Source organism: Oncorhynchus gorbuscha, linkage group LG03 (assembly GCF_021184085.1).
Source record: "Oncorhynchus gorbuscha isolate QuinsamMale2020 ecotype Even-year linkage group LG03, OgorEven_v1.0, whole genome shotgun sequence".
Lineage (NCBI taxonomy): Eukaryota > Metazoa > Chordata > Actinopteri > Salmoniformes > Salmonidae > Oncorhynchus > Oncorhynchus gorbuscha.
The window spans coordinates 96,083,250-96,099,104 of record NC_060175.1 but is presented as its reverse complement, the minus strand read 5'-3'; the positions used below and the strand labels follow the sequence as shown (position 1 = coordinate 96,099,104).

Sequence of the window (15,855 nt, the reverse complement as noted above, 5' to 3'; positions counted from 1 at the left end):
GGTAACGTAAAGGATTACAGTTAATGTTTAAAAAAATATATTTACATGTAATGGATTACATGTAATCCGTTACTCCCCAACCCTGCATATCATACTACTTTAAGTGTCTGGATGTATATTTACTATGTTACGTCTTGTCTATGAGACCAGGCTACAGATACAATAACAGATAGGCAGGCCTAGGGTCTTTGGATATTAAAGTAGTTGGCTTGCAGTACATCTTGGCTAGCTGCAGTCTACGTCCTCACGCTCTTGTGTCCCGTTTATACCTGGTGCTAACATGCAGCCCAACAGGCAGCCAATTCTGATATTTTGTTCCACTATTTGGTGTTTTGACCAATCACATCAGATCTTTTCACATCAGATCCTTTTCAGAGCTTATCTGATTGGTCATAAGACCAACTAGTGAAAAAAATATCAGAATTGAGCTGCCTGTCTGAACGCAGAACTTGCGATGTGTCTGGATATCAATCAAGTGGAAACAGGTCTGAAATTCTAATTAGACCCTAGACGGCATCTAAAATCATTAACAAATAGCATCATTGACTTATGGCATTCGACTTCATTGCTTAGTTGTCACACTAAAAATGGCACTCATATTTGAGTTGTCATTTGTTGGCCTATCAGTTCATGAGAATTGAAGAAGGCTACCTTCCTATGAGAGAGGTAAAAATCCCGAGCGAGTGAGACAGTCAGAGAACCCAGTGGGAATGTAGCGAGCGCCAGATGTTGGGTGCGTTTGAGTGGTAAGGCAAAAGCAACTGTTGGCGAAAGCCAAGTGAAGTCGTGTGAGGTGAATTTGCAACAGCCGAAAGTCAGACACTAATGTGGTTTCCCAACAGCAAGGCTCACATCAACATGGCAGTTTCCATTGTTTATAAAATCTTTGTTTATAATGTCAAAATAAACATATCTCCAACTCCCATATCACACTCACAAACTGAAATCATATGTGAGTTCCTTATACAATCAATTACTCAGAGGCTAAAATATCACATTTGTTTGTATATAGGCTATCCACTGTATAGCTTACATGAAGTTGATTCCTGTTTCAGTCATATCTTTGATGACATACGGGCGGGTCAAACAAAAACACCCTAATGATTGGTTGACAATAGTCTCCCACAATGCAGGCGACATCTGCAGGATGAAGCTGGGGAAGTGCAACTGCAGATACTTGCAGTCGAAGCCGTCAAAATCATAGGATTTTTGGAAGGTTCATGCAGTAGACATGTAGGCGCAAGTCAGACAATTTTTTTACATAATGCAACATCGAAAAGCGGGCACCGACTTGAATTGACAAAAGTGATCAGCTCGAACGCGCCCACTGTATGTACATTTGTAGCCAATCCCCTCGATTGTAGCCTAGACGTCGATATATACACGTTTTCATCTGAACGAAAAGACAGCAACGTACCAAAACAGAGGGAGAAAGTCAGCTATATTGCGCGCTGTTCGTATATGGGTGTTAATCAATGTGGTAAGTACAATCTCACCCGGGCTACTAGCCTTCTGGATAATTGTTTTACAGTCTACAACAACGCTACATTAACTTAACCAGTCGACTATTATCACTGTAATTATAGAACACAGCAGTGCCACAAAAATGAAACAGAACAGCCGAGGTTACAATGTTAACTTGGCCTCTTCAGCAGTGTAGCAGCAGCCTGTAGTTTCAAGGTGGCATGTTATGCAGGTATTTGCGCTGTTTTACTTGTCACTATCGACGATGTTGCTAGTAGTAACACGCCTATAGGCTATGTGTAGGCTTCATAAATGTGTTGATGCCCACCAAAGAAGGAGACATTCTGGTGCATATGGGCATGGTGCATATATAATACAATAAGGGACATACCTTGAAGAAACCTAGTTAGGACATGTATGTATTCTGTTCTCTGATTTTTTTTAAAAAAATCTTGAAGGTGCATTACAATAGTATGGCTTTGCTGATGGGCTACTGTAGGCTATCTTTGCAGTTGGAAATTAGTGCAATGAAAGTATGCAAGTAGCCATACTACTTGTCAAACGGCGCGATCATGGAATCCCTGTAGTCGATTTCTCATAGAAGTTTGTAGAGAGATGTTAAATTATTACTCATGGCTTGAATTCTGGCGACAAATGGTAAGAGTAGGGCTAGAGAAGATCTGTCGGTGCAAGGAAATATAGACAACCCATTATAAATTAAACGTTTGAGAAGTAGGCGCATTGTTACTGTCGAAATGTCCCCATGGAAAGGCTATGGTTAACATGTACCGGTAGCTTCACACAAACAGTGCGTGCGATTATGCAATCCTTTTCTTCGGACGGTCTTCTTGCAACCAAATAGCCGAGGCTATGTACAGATATGTGTTTGCATGTAGGCCTATTTATCGCAAACATCCTGATTATGTGGTATTTGATCTGCATATAGATAATTGCCATTCAAACTCAAGGTATATCCTATTCATTCTCTATATATTCATTTACAACGTTGACAACCGTTTTCCGGTTTATAACAAGGTGGTTAGATCGGAAACAAGAATTATTTTTTAAATGATATCTCAAGCGGATGCTCCTGTAAATGCATGCATGCACTGTTCTGTTTGTTACATAACCGCCCCATGCTGCTGTGTGCTGTTGCTGTCTGACTGACCGGCCCTGCATGCACCAGAACCAGAGGTTGCTTGCTTGCCAGTCTGACCCACAGGGGCATTGAATAACCTTATAGCATAGATCAGATCAGGTGTCTTTATCTGCCTAACAATACCTAGATATAGTATTTGCATATCCAGCTAGTTGCGTTTTTTTATTTGCTCAGAGGAACCAGTGTGGCTCAGTTAGAGCATAACACTTGCAACACCAGGGTTTTGGGTTTGAGTCCCACAGGGGACCAGTATGAAAAATCTATCCACTCACAACTATAAGTTGCTCTGGATAAGAGTGTCTGCTAAATGACTAAACTGTCAATAGTAAACTCAATGTTAAACTGTGTGAATATGTATCCTTAAACCTTTTAAACCACTTATTATAGGTGGAAATGTATGAATGATAAAATAAGTTTTAAAAAAATGCCTACATATTTTGTTATACTTGAATATACTTAAGCAATAAGGTCCGAGGGGGTGTGGTATATGTCCAATATACCACGGCGAAGGGCTGTTCTTATGCACGACGCAACACGGAGTGCCTTGATACAGCCCTTAGCTTTCAGAGCTCGAACCACCCAGTTTATAATGTGTATATACCACACCCCCGGGCCTTATTGGTTAATTAAAGAATACACTAAATACACCATGGTGTTCTGTCTGACATCCAGTAACTGCCTATGTTGTTTATTGGCAGAATGGCAGAGTTGAACTACATTGATAACAAACTACAGAGCAGGACTCTGTTTGCCAGCTCCTCGGGTTAGTTTCAAAGGTTTCTTTTGTGAAGCAACTTCTATCAATAGCTAGCTACTGCTCTTAATAAGGAACGCAGACATGCCACCAGGCGCATGTACTGTAGAATACAATAGGTACTTAATTGTATATTTTGTGAGACGTAAATCTTCTGCCTTCCTCAACAACCCTCCACCCCTAAACACACATGCACGCGCACACACATCGAGAAACACTGCATCTGTAGTCTTTTACCCCATGTTGTTGTTCTACATATCCTCCCTGACTGTTGTTGTTCTACATATTCTCCCTGACTGTTGTTGTTATTCTACAGATCCTTCCTGACTGTTGTTGTTATTCTACAGATCCTCCCTGACTGTTGTTGTTCTACATATCCTCCCTGACTGTTGTTGTTATTCTACAGATCCTCCCTGACTGTTGTTGTTATTCTACAGATCCTCCCTGACTGTTGTTCTACAGATCCTCCCTGACTGTTGTTGTTCTACAGATCCTCCCTGACTGTTGTTGTTGTTCTCAGATCCTCCCTGACTGTTGTTGTTATTCTACAGATCCTCCCTGACTGTTGTTGTTATTCTACAGATCCTCCCTGACTGTTGTTGTTATTCTACAGATCCTCCCTGACTGTTGTTGTTCTACAGATCCTCCCTGACTGTTGTTGTTATACATATCCTCCCTAACTGTTGCTGTTCTACAGATCCTCCCTGACTGTTGTTGTTGTTCTACAGATCCTCCTTGACTGTTGTTGTTCTACAGATCCTCCCTAACTATTGTTGTTGTTCTACATATCCTCCCTGGCTGTTGTTGTTCTACAGATCCTCCCTGACTTTTGTTGTTCTACATATCCTCCCTGACTGTTGTTGTTCTACAGATCCTTCCTGACTGTTGTTGTTCTACAGATCCTCCCTAACTGTTGTTGTTGTTCTACATATCCTCCCTGGCTGTTGTTGTTCTACAGATCCTCCCTGACTTTTGTTGTTCTACATATCCTCCCTGACTGTTGTTGTTCTACATATCCTCCCTGACTGTTGTTGTTGTTCTACAGATCCTCCCTAACTGTTGTTGTTGTTCTACATATCCTCCCTGACTGTTGTTGTTCTACAGATCCTCCCTGACTGTTGTTGTTCTACATACCCTCCCTGACTGTTGTTGTTATACAGATCCTCCCTGACTGTTGTTGTTCTACAGATCCTCCCTGACTGTTGTTGGTCTACAGATCCTCCCTGACTGTTGTTGTTCTACAGATCCTCCCTGATTGTTGTTGTTATTCTACATGTCCTCCCTGACTGTTGTTCTACAGATCCTCCCTGACTGTTGTTGTTCTACAGATCCTCCCTGACTGTTGTTGTTCTACATATCCTCCCTGACTGTTGTTCTACAGATCCTCCCTGACTGTTGTTGTTCTACAGATCCTCCCTGACTGTTGTTGTTCTACAGATCCTCCCTGACTGTTGTTGTTGTTCTCAGATCCTCCCTGACTGTTGTTGTTCTACAGATCCTCCCTGACTGTTGTTGTTCTACAGATCCTCCCTGACTGTTGTTGTTCTACAGATCCTCCCTGACTGTTGTTGTTCTACAGATCCTCCCTGACTGTTGTTGTTCTACAGATCCTCCCTGACTGTTGTTGTTGTTCTACAGATCCTCCCTGACTGTTGTTGTTGTTCTACAGATCCTCCCTGACTGTTGTTGTTGTTCTACAGATCCTCCCTGACTGTTGTTGTTGTTCTACAGATCCTCCCTGACTGTTGTTGTTGTTGTTCTACATATCCTCCCTGACTGTTGTTGTTGTTGTTCTACATATCCTCCCTGACTGTTGTTCTACATATCCTCCCTGACTGTTGTTGTTCTACATATCCTCCCTGACTGTTGTTGTTGTTCTACAGATCCTCCCTGACTGTTGTTGTTGTTCTACAGATCCTCCCTGACTGTTGTTGTTGTTCTACAGATCCTCCCTGACTGTTGTTGTTGTTCTACAGATCCTCCCTGACTGTTGTTGTTGTTCTACAGATCCTCCCTGACTGTTGTTATTCTACAGATCCTCCCTGACTGTTGTTGTTGTTCTACAGATCCTCCCTGACTGTTGTTGTTGTTCTACAGATCTTCCCTGACTGTTGTTGTTGTTCTATAGATCCTCCCTGACTGTTGTTGTTCTACAGATCCTCCCTGACTGTTGTTGTTGTTCTACATATCCTCCCTGACTGTTGTTCTACAGATCAAATCAAATCAAATTTTATTTGTCACATACACATGGTTAGCAGATGTTAATGCGAGTGTAGCGAAATGCTTGTGCTTCTAGTTCCGACAATGCAGTGATAACCAACAAGTAATCTAACTAACAATTCCAAAACTACTGTCTTATACACAGTGTAAGGGGATAAGGAACATGTACATAAGGATATATGAATGAGTGATGGTACAGAGCAGCATACAGTAGATGGTATCGAGTACAGTATATACATATGAGATGAGTGTGTAGACAAAGTAAACAAAGTGGCATAGTTAAAGTGGCTAGTGATACATGTGTTACATAAGGATGCAGTCGATGATGTAGAGTACAGTATATACATATGCATATGAGATGAATAATGTAGGGTAAGTAACATTATATAAGGTAGCATTGTTTAAAGTGGCTAGTGATATATTTACATCATTTCCCATCAATTCCCATTATTAAAATGGCTGGAGTTGGGTCAGTGTCAATGACAGTGTGTTGGCAGCAGCCACTCAATGTTAGTGGTGGCTGTTTAACAGTCTGATGGCCTTGAGATAGAAGCTGTTTTTCAGTCTCTCGGTCCCAGCTTTGATGCACCTGTACTGACCTCGCCTTCTGGATGATAGCGGGGTGAACAGGGAGTGGTTCGGGTGGTTGATGTCCTTGATGATCTTTATGGCCTTCCTGTAACAACGGGTGGTGTAGGTGTCCTGGAGGGCAGGTAGTTTGCCCCCGGTGATGCATTGTGCAGTCCTCACTACCCTCTGGAGAGCCTTACGGTTGAGGGCGGAGCAGTTGCCGTACCAGGCGGTGATACAGCCCGCCAGGATGCTCTCGATTGTGCATCTGTAGAAGTTTGTGAGTGCTTTTGGTGACAAGCCGAATTTCTTCAGCCTCCTGAGGTTGAATAGGCGCTGCTGCGCTTCTTCACGACGCTGTCAGTGTGAGTGGACCAATTCAGTTTGTCTGTGATGTGTATGCCGAGGAACTTAAAACTAGCTACCCTCTCCACTACTGTTCCATCGATGTGGATAGGGGGGGTGTTCCCTCTGCTGTTTCCTGAAGTCCACAATCATCTCCTTAGTTTTGTTGACGTTGAGTGTGAGGTTATTTACCTGACACCACACTCCGAGGGCCCTCACCTCCTCCCTGTAGGCCGTCTCGTCGTTGTTGGTAATCAAGCCTACCACTGTTGTGTCGTCCGCAAACTTGATGATTGAGTTGGAGGCGTGCGTGGCCACGCAGTCGTGGGTGAACAGGGAGTACAGGAGAGGGCTCAGAACGCACCCTTGTGGGGCCCCGTGTTGAGGATCAGCGGGGAGGAGATGTTGTTACCTACCCTCACCACCTGGGGCGGCCCGTCAGGAAGTCCAGTACCCAGTTGCACAGGGCGGGGTCGAGACCCAGGGTCTCGAGCTTGATGACGAGCTTGGAGGGTACTATGGTGTTGAATGCCGAGCTGTAGTCGATGAACAGCATTCTCACATAGGTATTCCTCTTGTCCAGGTGGGTTAGGGCAGTGTGCAGTGTGGTTGAGATTGCATCGTCTGTGGACCTATTTGGGCAGTAAGCAAATTGGAGTGGGTCTAGGGTGTCAGGTAGGGTGGAGGTGATATGGTCCTTGACTAGTCTCTCAAAGCACTTCATGATGACGGAAGTGAGTGCTACGGGGCGGTAGTCATTTAGCTCAGTTACCTTAGCTTTCTTGGGAACAGGAACAATGGTGGCCCTCTTGAAGCATGTGGGAACAGCAGACTGGTATAGGGATTGATTGAATATGTCCGTAAACACACCGGCCAGCTGGTCTGCGCATGCTCTGAGGGCGCGGCTGGGGATGCCGTCTGGGCCTGCAGCCTTGCGAGGGTTAACACGTTTAAATGTCTTACTCACCTCGGCTGCAGTGAAGGAGAGACCGCATGTTTCCGTTGCAGGCCGTGTCAGTGGCACTGTATTGTCCTCAAAGCGGGCAAAAAGTTATTTAGTCTGCCTGGGAGCAAGACATCCTGGTCCGTGACTGGGCTGGATTTCTTCCTGTAGTCCGTGATTGACTGTAGACCCTGCCACATGCCTCTTGTGTCTGAGCCATTGAATTGAGATTCCACTTCGTCTCTGTACTGACGCTTAGCTTGTTTGATAGCCTTACGGAGGGAATAGCTGCACTGTTTGTATTCAGTCATGTTGCCAGACACCTTGCCCTGATTAAAAGCAGTGGTTCGCGCTTTCACTTTCACGCGAATGCTGCCATCAATCCACGGTTTCTGGTTAGGGAATGTTTTTATCGTTGCTATGGGAACGACATCTTTGACGCACGTTCTAATGAACTCGCACACCGAATCAGCGTATTCGTCAATATTCCCATCTGACGCAATACGAAACATGTCCCAGTCCACGTGATGGAAGCAGTCTTGGAGTGTAGAGTCAGCTTGGTCTGACCAGCGTTGGACAGACCTCAGCGTGGGAGCCTCTTGTTTTAATTTCTGCCTGTAGGCAGGGATCAGCAAAATGGAGTCGTGGTCAGCTTTTCCGAAAGGGGGGCGGGGCAGGGCCTTATATGCGTCGCGGAAGTTAGAGTAACAATGATCCAAGGTTTTACCACCCCTGGTTGCGCAATCGATGTTGTTCTACAGATCCTCCCTGACTGTTGTTGTTCTACAGATCCTCCCTGACTGTTGTTGTTCTACAGATCCTCCCTGACTGTTGTTATTCTACAGATCCTCCCTGACTGTTGTTATTCTACAGATCCTCCCTGACTGTTGTTATTCTACAGATCCTCCCTGACTGTTGTTATTCTACAGATCCTCCCTGACTGTTGTTATTCTACAGATCCTCCCTGACTGTTGTTATTCTACGTATCCTCATGTTCATATCCCTGACTGTTGTTATTCTACCTACCCTCATGTTCATATCCCTGACTGTTGTTATTCTACAGATCCTCCCTGACTGTTGTTATTCTACGTACCCTCATGTTCATATCCCTGACTGTTGTTATTCTACGTACCCTCATGATCATATCCCTGACTGTTGTTGTTCTACAGATCCTCCCTGACTGTTGTTGTTGTTCTACAGATCCTCCCTGACTGTTGTTGTTGTTCTACAGATCCTCCCTGACTGTTGTTGTTGTTCTACAGATCCTCCCTGACTTGTTGTTGTTGTTGTTCTATAGATCCTCCCTGACTGTTGTTGTTCTACAGATCCTCCCTGACTGTTGTTGTTCTACAGATCTTCCCTGACTGTTGTTGTTCTATAGATCCTCCCTGACTGTTGTTGTTGTTCTACAGATCCTCCCTGACTGTTGTTATTCTACAGATCCTCCCTGACTGTTGTTATTCTACGTACCCTCATGGTCATTTTCCTGACTGTTGTTATTCTACGTATCCTCATGTTAATATCCCTGACTGTTGTTATTCTATGTACCCTCTTGTTCATATCCCTGACTGTTGTTATTCTATGTACCCTCTTGTTCATATCCCTGACTGTTGTTATTCTATGTACCCTCATGTTCATATCCCTGACTGTTGTTATTCTACATACCCTCATGTTCATATCCCTGACTGTTGTTATTCTACAGATCCTCATGTTCATATCCCTGACTGTTGTTATTCTACAGATCCTCATGTTCATATCCCTGACTGTTGTTATTCTACAGAACCTCATGTTCATATCCCTGACTGTTGTTATTCTACCTACCCTCATGTTCATATCCCTGACTGTTGTTATTCTACCTACCCTCATGTTCATATTTACATTTACATTTACATTTAAGTCATTTAGCAGACGCTCTTATCCAGAGCGACTTACAAATTGGTGCATTCACCTTATGACATACAGTGGAACAGTCACTTTACAATAGTGCATCTAAATCTTAAAGGGGGGGATACTTATCCTATCCTAGGTATTCCTTAAAGAGGTGGGGTTTCAGGTGTCTCCGGAAGGTGGTGATTGACTCCGCTGTCCTGGCGTCGTGAGGGAGTTTGTTGTTATTCTACGTACCCTCATGTTCATATCCCTGACTGTTGTTCATATCCCTGACTGTTGTTATTCAACCTACCCTCATGTTCATATCCCTGACTGTTGTTATTCTACAGATCCTCATGTTCCTTTCCCTGACTGTTGTTATTCTACGTACCCTCTTGTTCATATCCCTGACTGTTGTTATTCTACCTACCCTCATGTTCATATCCCTGACTGTTGTTATTCTACAGATCCTCATGTTCATATCCCTGACTGTTGTTATTCTACGTACCCTCTTGTTCATATCCCTGACTGTTGTTATTCTACGTACCCTCATGTTCATATCCCTGACTGTTGTTATTCTACGTACCCTCTTGTTCATATCCCTGACTGTTGCTGTTTTACAGCTAATTTCATGCTATTCTACACATTATGCCATGGGGTGGAGGGAAATGTTTACAGTTTTTAATATGATATCTGACTGAGACTGACTAGCAAATCAATTGGGGCCCCCCGGACAGTAATTAGATTATGATTACTAAGTTTAGATAGCTGGCTGCTAGACTGACTTACCAATCTAAAAAACGGTAGTGCTTCATGGGCTAATAGAGTCAGTGTTAGTAGCTAGGTTTCCATCCAATTGGCGACAGATTTTCATGCGAATATTCTCAAATCTGCATGAAAACAATATGTACATTTTCTCACCAGAGATGTTTCCATCACATTGACTTGTTGCTGATAAAAGGCTGTGTGTGATGACGTGGTGCACATTAAAAAAGAACATGTTTTGGAGTACTAATTCCCATCTACTGAATAAAAAAAGTACAAGTTATATCACATTTTCACCTCTACTGATGGTTTTCTCACAACATAATGTTGTGTTATATAGCGAGTGCACCCAGTCTGGTATTGCCACATGCTCTCTAGCCGACAGCACGCAGATACATACAGCATGATAGAGCACACAATTAGCCTACATGATCAGATTATTATTGACAAAAGAGTGTAGTCTTGTTATTTGTCAAATGGTACCCAAGCATCAATGATGATGTCACCAGCATCAGACCCTCGATATTTAGGAGCGCATCACCTTGCACTTTCAGCGCCCTGTGAAGTTCAATATAATTGATTTAATCTGTAGCATAATAAACTGCATGCTTTCCCGAAGAGTCGTAGTGGGAGGACCACACAACATGTCAGTACGTGACTCCAAGTTTACATCAATATGATGGTTATTTTATCAATATTTGCGCATAAAAGCGTTTCCACCGACCTTTCTGGCATAATTCATTTTACAGACACAAAAAGATCCCATCTTGTCTAGCGCCATTTGGAAAGTTTACCGAAAATGTTTCGTTTTTTTTTGCCGACATGTACTTTACTCACCTCAAAATGTTGGATGGAAACCTGGGTAGGGTTTGACATAACAAGAAAAACTGTTGATGCACAACCCAATTTTGGAATTTCAACTTATTTTACCGTATTTTACTATTCTAACTTGCAACAGTAAGTTAAATAATAAACAAAAAATATGTTAAATTGATCCGAGGGGCTTCAGAAGGAGGGTCGTGGGGCCCCAGCTGCCCATTCCTGTTATATTTCAATGTCCTTGACATGTGCTGAATGCAGACATAAGTCAGCTTGACTGTGCCTGGGCGTGTCCCAAATGGCAGCCACTTCCCTACAATAGTGCAGCACTTTTGATCAGAGCCCTATGGGCCACAATCTAAAAGAGTGCACTATATAGGGAATGGGGTCCCATATGGGACACGGGAGTGAGTCATCAGGGCTAATGGGGGACAGGAAACATGCACAATTTAATCTGGAGTGGAGGGCTCTTCATCGTGTGTGTGTGTGTGTGTGTGTGTGTGTGTGTGTGTGTGTGTGTGTGTGTGTGTGTGTGTGTGTGTGTGTGTGTGTGTGTGTGTGTGTGTGTGTGTGTGTGTGTGTGTGTGTGTGTGTGTGTACGTACTTACTGTGCGTGTGTGTGTTTCATCTGTGATGACTGCTAAATGCCCACTCATAGGGCCTTTGTTCTCTAATAGGGCAAACTCAACCCTGCCCTGATGTTACGGGGAGATTGATATAATATAACTACACTAACTACACTGAAAGGATATGGATGGATGGAAAGCTATTTCCACAAATGTTATGGAAATCCAAACAGCACTAGAAGAAGTGTATTTTGAATGGAAGGGACCATATTGAATTCCAGTGATAGGCTAAGGGTGATTTATCTACATGGTTGATGTACAGTGCACTGAATAGCATGATGATTAGCAGTCACACTTCAGTATCTGCTAACAGAAAGATTTGCATGTGAAGGCCCTCTCTTTGGGTGGGGGTGGAATGGGATCAGGTGGTGACGGAGAGGATGAATGACTATCAATTAACTTTGACAATATGGCTCATCTCTTTTATAATTTAGTGCAAATACACTGCTACACTTTGAGTTAGAGTTTGCTATTGGCTGGCTGCACACTCCTTCCATTTACTAAAAAACAGCTGATACCCAGAAAGATTTTCAGTTGTATAACACTGCATTAAGTTGCTCTTATAAGTTTAGGGTTATTTTTTGTAATTACACGAGGAATAAGCTATACCTTAGTGTTTAGAGGTCCAGGTCAGGTGGCCTTCAGAGGCAGGAAGTGATGTAATGACACTGTTTGTTTGTTTGTCCAAGCTCCAAGGCAGACAGACACACCTACTCCTGGCCAGTTTGATCCCGTTGTGTGTGCAAATGAGTGGCCTGGCTGAAGAGCGCAGCATTGGTACACACCACAGAGCCCACACAGGTTAGTGGACTCTATACCTATAGGCCTAAAGTACATGTGAATGAAGATGCTAAGAAAGGACTGGATGATCAACAGAGAAGAAGAGAGTCTTCCATTGCAATAGCATTGAAACCAACCTCAGATGTCAAGTCTGTCACTATCAGTGTATTGATGACCACCCTGTCTGTCCCTAATGGTGTATTGATGACCACCCTGTCTGTCACTATCAGTGTATTGATGACCACCCTGTCTGTCCCTAACGGTGTATTGATGACCACCCTGTCTGTCCCTAATGGTGTATTGATGACCACCCTGTCTGTCACTATCAGTGTATTGATGACCACCCTGTCTGTCCCTAACGGTGTATTGATGACCACCCTGTCTGTCCCTAATGGTGTATTGATGTCTGTCACTATCAGTGTATTGATGACCACCCTGTCTGTCACTATCGGTGTATTGATGACCGGTGTATTGATGACCCTGTCTGTCCCTAACGGTGTATTGATGACCACCCTGTCTGTCCCGGTGTATTGATGACCACTGTCTGTCCCTAACGGTGTATTGATGACCACCCTGTCTGTCCCCTGATGACCACCTGTCTGTATTGATGACCGCCCTGTCTGTCCCTAACGGTGTATTGATGACCACCCTGTCTGTCCCTAACGGTGTATTGATGACCACCCTGTCTGTCCCTAACGGTGTATTGATGACCACCCTGTCTGTCCCTAACGGTGTATTGATGACCACCCTGTCTGTCCCTAACGGTGTATTGATGACCACCCTGTCTGTCCCTAACGGTGTATTGATGACCACCCTGTCTGTCCCTAACGGTGTATTGATGACCACCCTGTCTGTCCCTAACGGTGTCTGTGTCTGTCCCCTGTCTGTCCCCGGTGTATTAACTGTCTGTGTATTGATGGCCACTGTCTGTCCCTAACCTGTATTGATGACCACCCTGTCTGTCCCTATCGGTGTATTGATGACCACCCTGTCTGTCCCTATCAGTGTATTGATGGCCACCCTGACTGTCCCTAACGGTGTATTGATGACCGCCCTGTCTGTCCCTAACGGTGTATTGATGACCACCCTGTCTGTCCCTAACGGTGTATTGATGACCGCCCTGTCTGTCCCTAACGGTGTATTGATGACCGCCCTGTCTGTCCTTGTCTGCATATTGTTGACCTGCTAACCCTAATCTGTCTCTGTTGTCACAGTAGGATGTCATGGGTCAGAGGCTTCTTCGTAGCCAGGGTGGACGAGCGAAAGACTGCGTGGGGGGAGCGCAATGGCAGCAAGTCCAACAAGCGGAAGGACTGTGGCTCAGGGTCGTCTCTCTGCAACCCCCGCTACATGAGCTGCCTGCAGGAAGCTGAGAACCTGGATCCACCACCTCACACCCCCCAGCACTACCACTGTGGTGGAGGGGGCGCGGGGCCCAGTGGAGGAGGTAACTTTGGAATGCGCTGCGTCTGGCAGGAGGACCACTATGGGAAACGGACCGGGGCTGCAGGAGACCTGGGGTTAAAGGCTGTGGATCTGGGGTTTGACGACGGAGACCTGAGAGGGAGGAGAGGTCCAGGGGGGGTGGGTTTGGGGGAAGGAACAGGGGAGGACGGAGGAACATGTAAAGCCTTGACAGCCGCTGAGTGCTGGATGTGTGTGGTACGGGTGTTCCAGTCCAAGAAGTTCACCTCAGCCAAACTAGAACGTCTGTACCAGCGCTACTTCTTCAGGCTCAACCAGAGCTCTCTGACTATGCTGATGGGTGTCCTTGTCATAGTGTGCGGCGTCATGCTAGCCTTCCACTGTGTCCACGCTCCGCCCAACGTGGCCTACGCCTCGGTGCTCTCCGTGGCCATGGCCCTCTTCCTGTCCATGATGGTGGTGTGCAACAGGAACAGCTTCCACCAGGACTACATGTGGATAGTCAGCTACCTGGTGATCGGGGTGCTACTAGTGGTCCAGGTGTTTGGGGTGTTGATGGTTGCCCCCCGGAGCGCCTCTGAGGGGATCTGGTGGTCTGTGTTCTTTGTGTACATTATCTATACACTGCTGCCGGTGAGGATGAGAGCTGCAGTGCTGAGTGGAGGGGTACTGTCTACTATACACCTCATCACCGCATGGCAACTCAACCAGGACGATGTCTTCCTATGGAAACAGGTAGGACTCTACTGTCAACATGATACGGTACCATACAACGCTGTTGGAAACGGGTAGGATGATACTTTTCAATACAATGTCATTTGTCTAATCTGCTGGTGGCCGTCTTGATAGACAGTCTTTTTATTGTCTCCCATGTGGAAATTCACTAGCTGTTTGCGCACTTGCAGTAAAGTGTTGACGTTACATGGCTTTACACTATATTCAGTGCAGTTTAAGGACGTTTAGTTGAGCAGTGTCCGTATCATTTTGATTAATCGTCTTTGTCTGTGCATTGGTTGGAAATCATTCTTATTGAGAATAGCTTCTTGTAGACCAGCTCATGTCTCTCACACTTTAGTAATTGTGTAAAAATCCATCTTCTTTCACTTACAATACGCATTCGTCCTTTAGCATGTGCTCTTCGCCATCCAAATTCTTGTTAAATAGAGTGTAGCTAATGTTGTGTCTTTGGCTATGCCCGGATTAAGTGATATAACATGCTATTCTATAAAATCTTTCTCCATAATTAATATTACCTGATTGAGCTAATCATGTAAATGTAATTAACTAGAGAGTCGGAGCACCACAAAATAATTTTTATAGAGCTGTTATCAACCGAATAAACTCTTAAAGACCTAGTAATATTTTACATCAATAGCAGTCAATATTAATCGTCACCTTAATTCAGTCTCATCTGAAAGTTGTAAATTCTTGGTTAATCTTCACAAACCCTGGCTAACAAGTTGAATCAGCAATACACAATTGGGTTTCATTATTTATTTACTAAATACCTAACTAATCACACACAATTACATATACACAGAATTAATCATACCTTGATTACAAATTACGTCATAAAGGAAAACGTCCCTAGCGGGCAGAACAGATATGACAGCTTGTTACACAAAAGAAAGGGGCTGGGTTTGAGTGAAAGAGCGGGAAGATTGAGGAACAAAGGGATAAAGCTGTGCTATCGTAAATACAGTATCTTATGCATTCTAAATTACCACCCATTTGGAAAAGGAAAATGCAATAAATATTTACTCTGAGCTGCGCTTTGGTAGGTTGGTGGTAGATGGAAGGCCGTGTTGCCAAACCGAGTCCTTTGTCCTTGGAAGAATGTCTCTGATAGTCAAATTGATACGTTGTAGTAACGTCGTTGTTGATAGACGGGATACTCTGTCTGTTCCTTCCTAACCCTCGTTTGCAGCTGCTGTTGCTAAACTCAACGGCTAGGAGGTATCACTTCTGTAGTGAATAAGAGTTCAAAGTTCATACCATTCGCAACCAAAGCTCACGCTGAGGTTGGTTTAGTTCTGTAGTTATTATCTGAACCATTCTGACATCGGACCGTCGTCCTCACATCCTCGGAACAGGAGGTTATATTGTCGTCAAGGCT

At 44.2% G+C, this 15,855-nt stretch overlaps 1 protein-coding gene across 1 annotated transcript in view; it reads left to right on the top strand.

Moving 5' to 3' along the window:
- Positions 1-1,247: 1,247 nt before the first annotated feature.
- The window catches only part of LOC124032309 (adenylate cyclase type 6-like), a 115,967-nt gene continuing 101,359 nt past the window's right edge, over positions 1,248-15,855 (top strand). Inside the window, exons 1-3 of the mRNA XM_046344612.1 lie at positions 1,248-1,480; positions 12,224-12,335; positions 13,529-14,474. Coding sequence (XP_046200568.1) covers positions 13,533-14,474 — 942 coding nt within the window. The 5' untranslated portion in view covers positions 1,248-1,480; positions 12,224-12,335; positions 13,529-13,532. The remainder of the gene's footprint in view (positions 1,481-12,223; positions 12,336-13,528; positions 14,475-15,855) is intronic.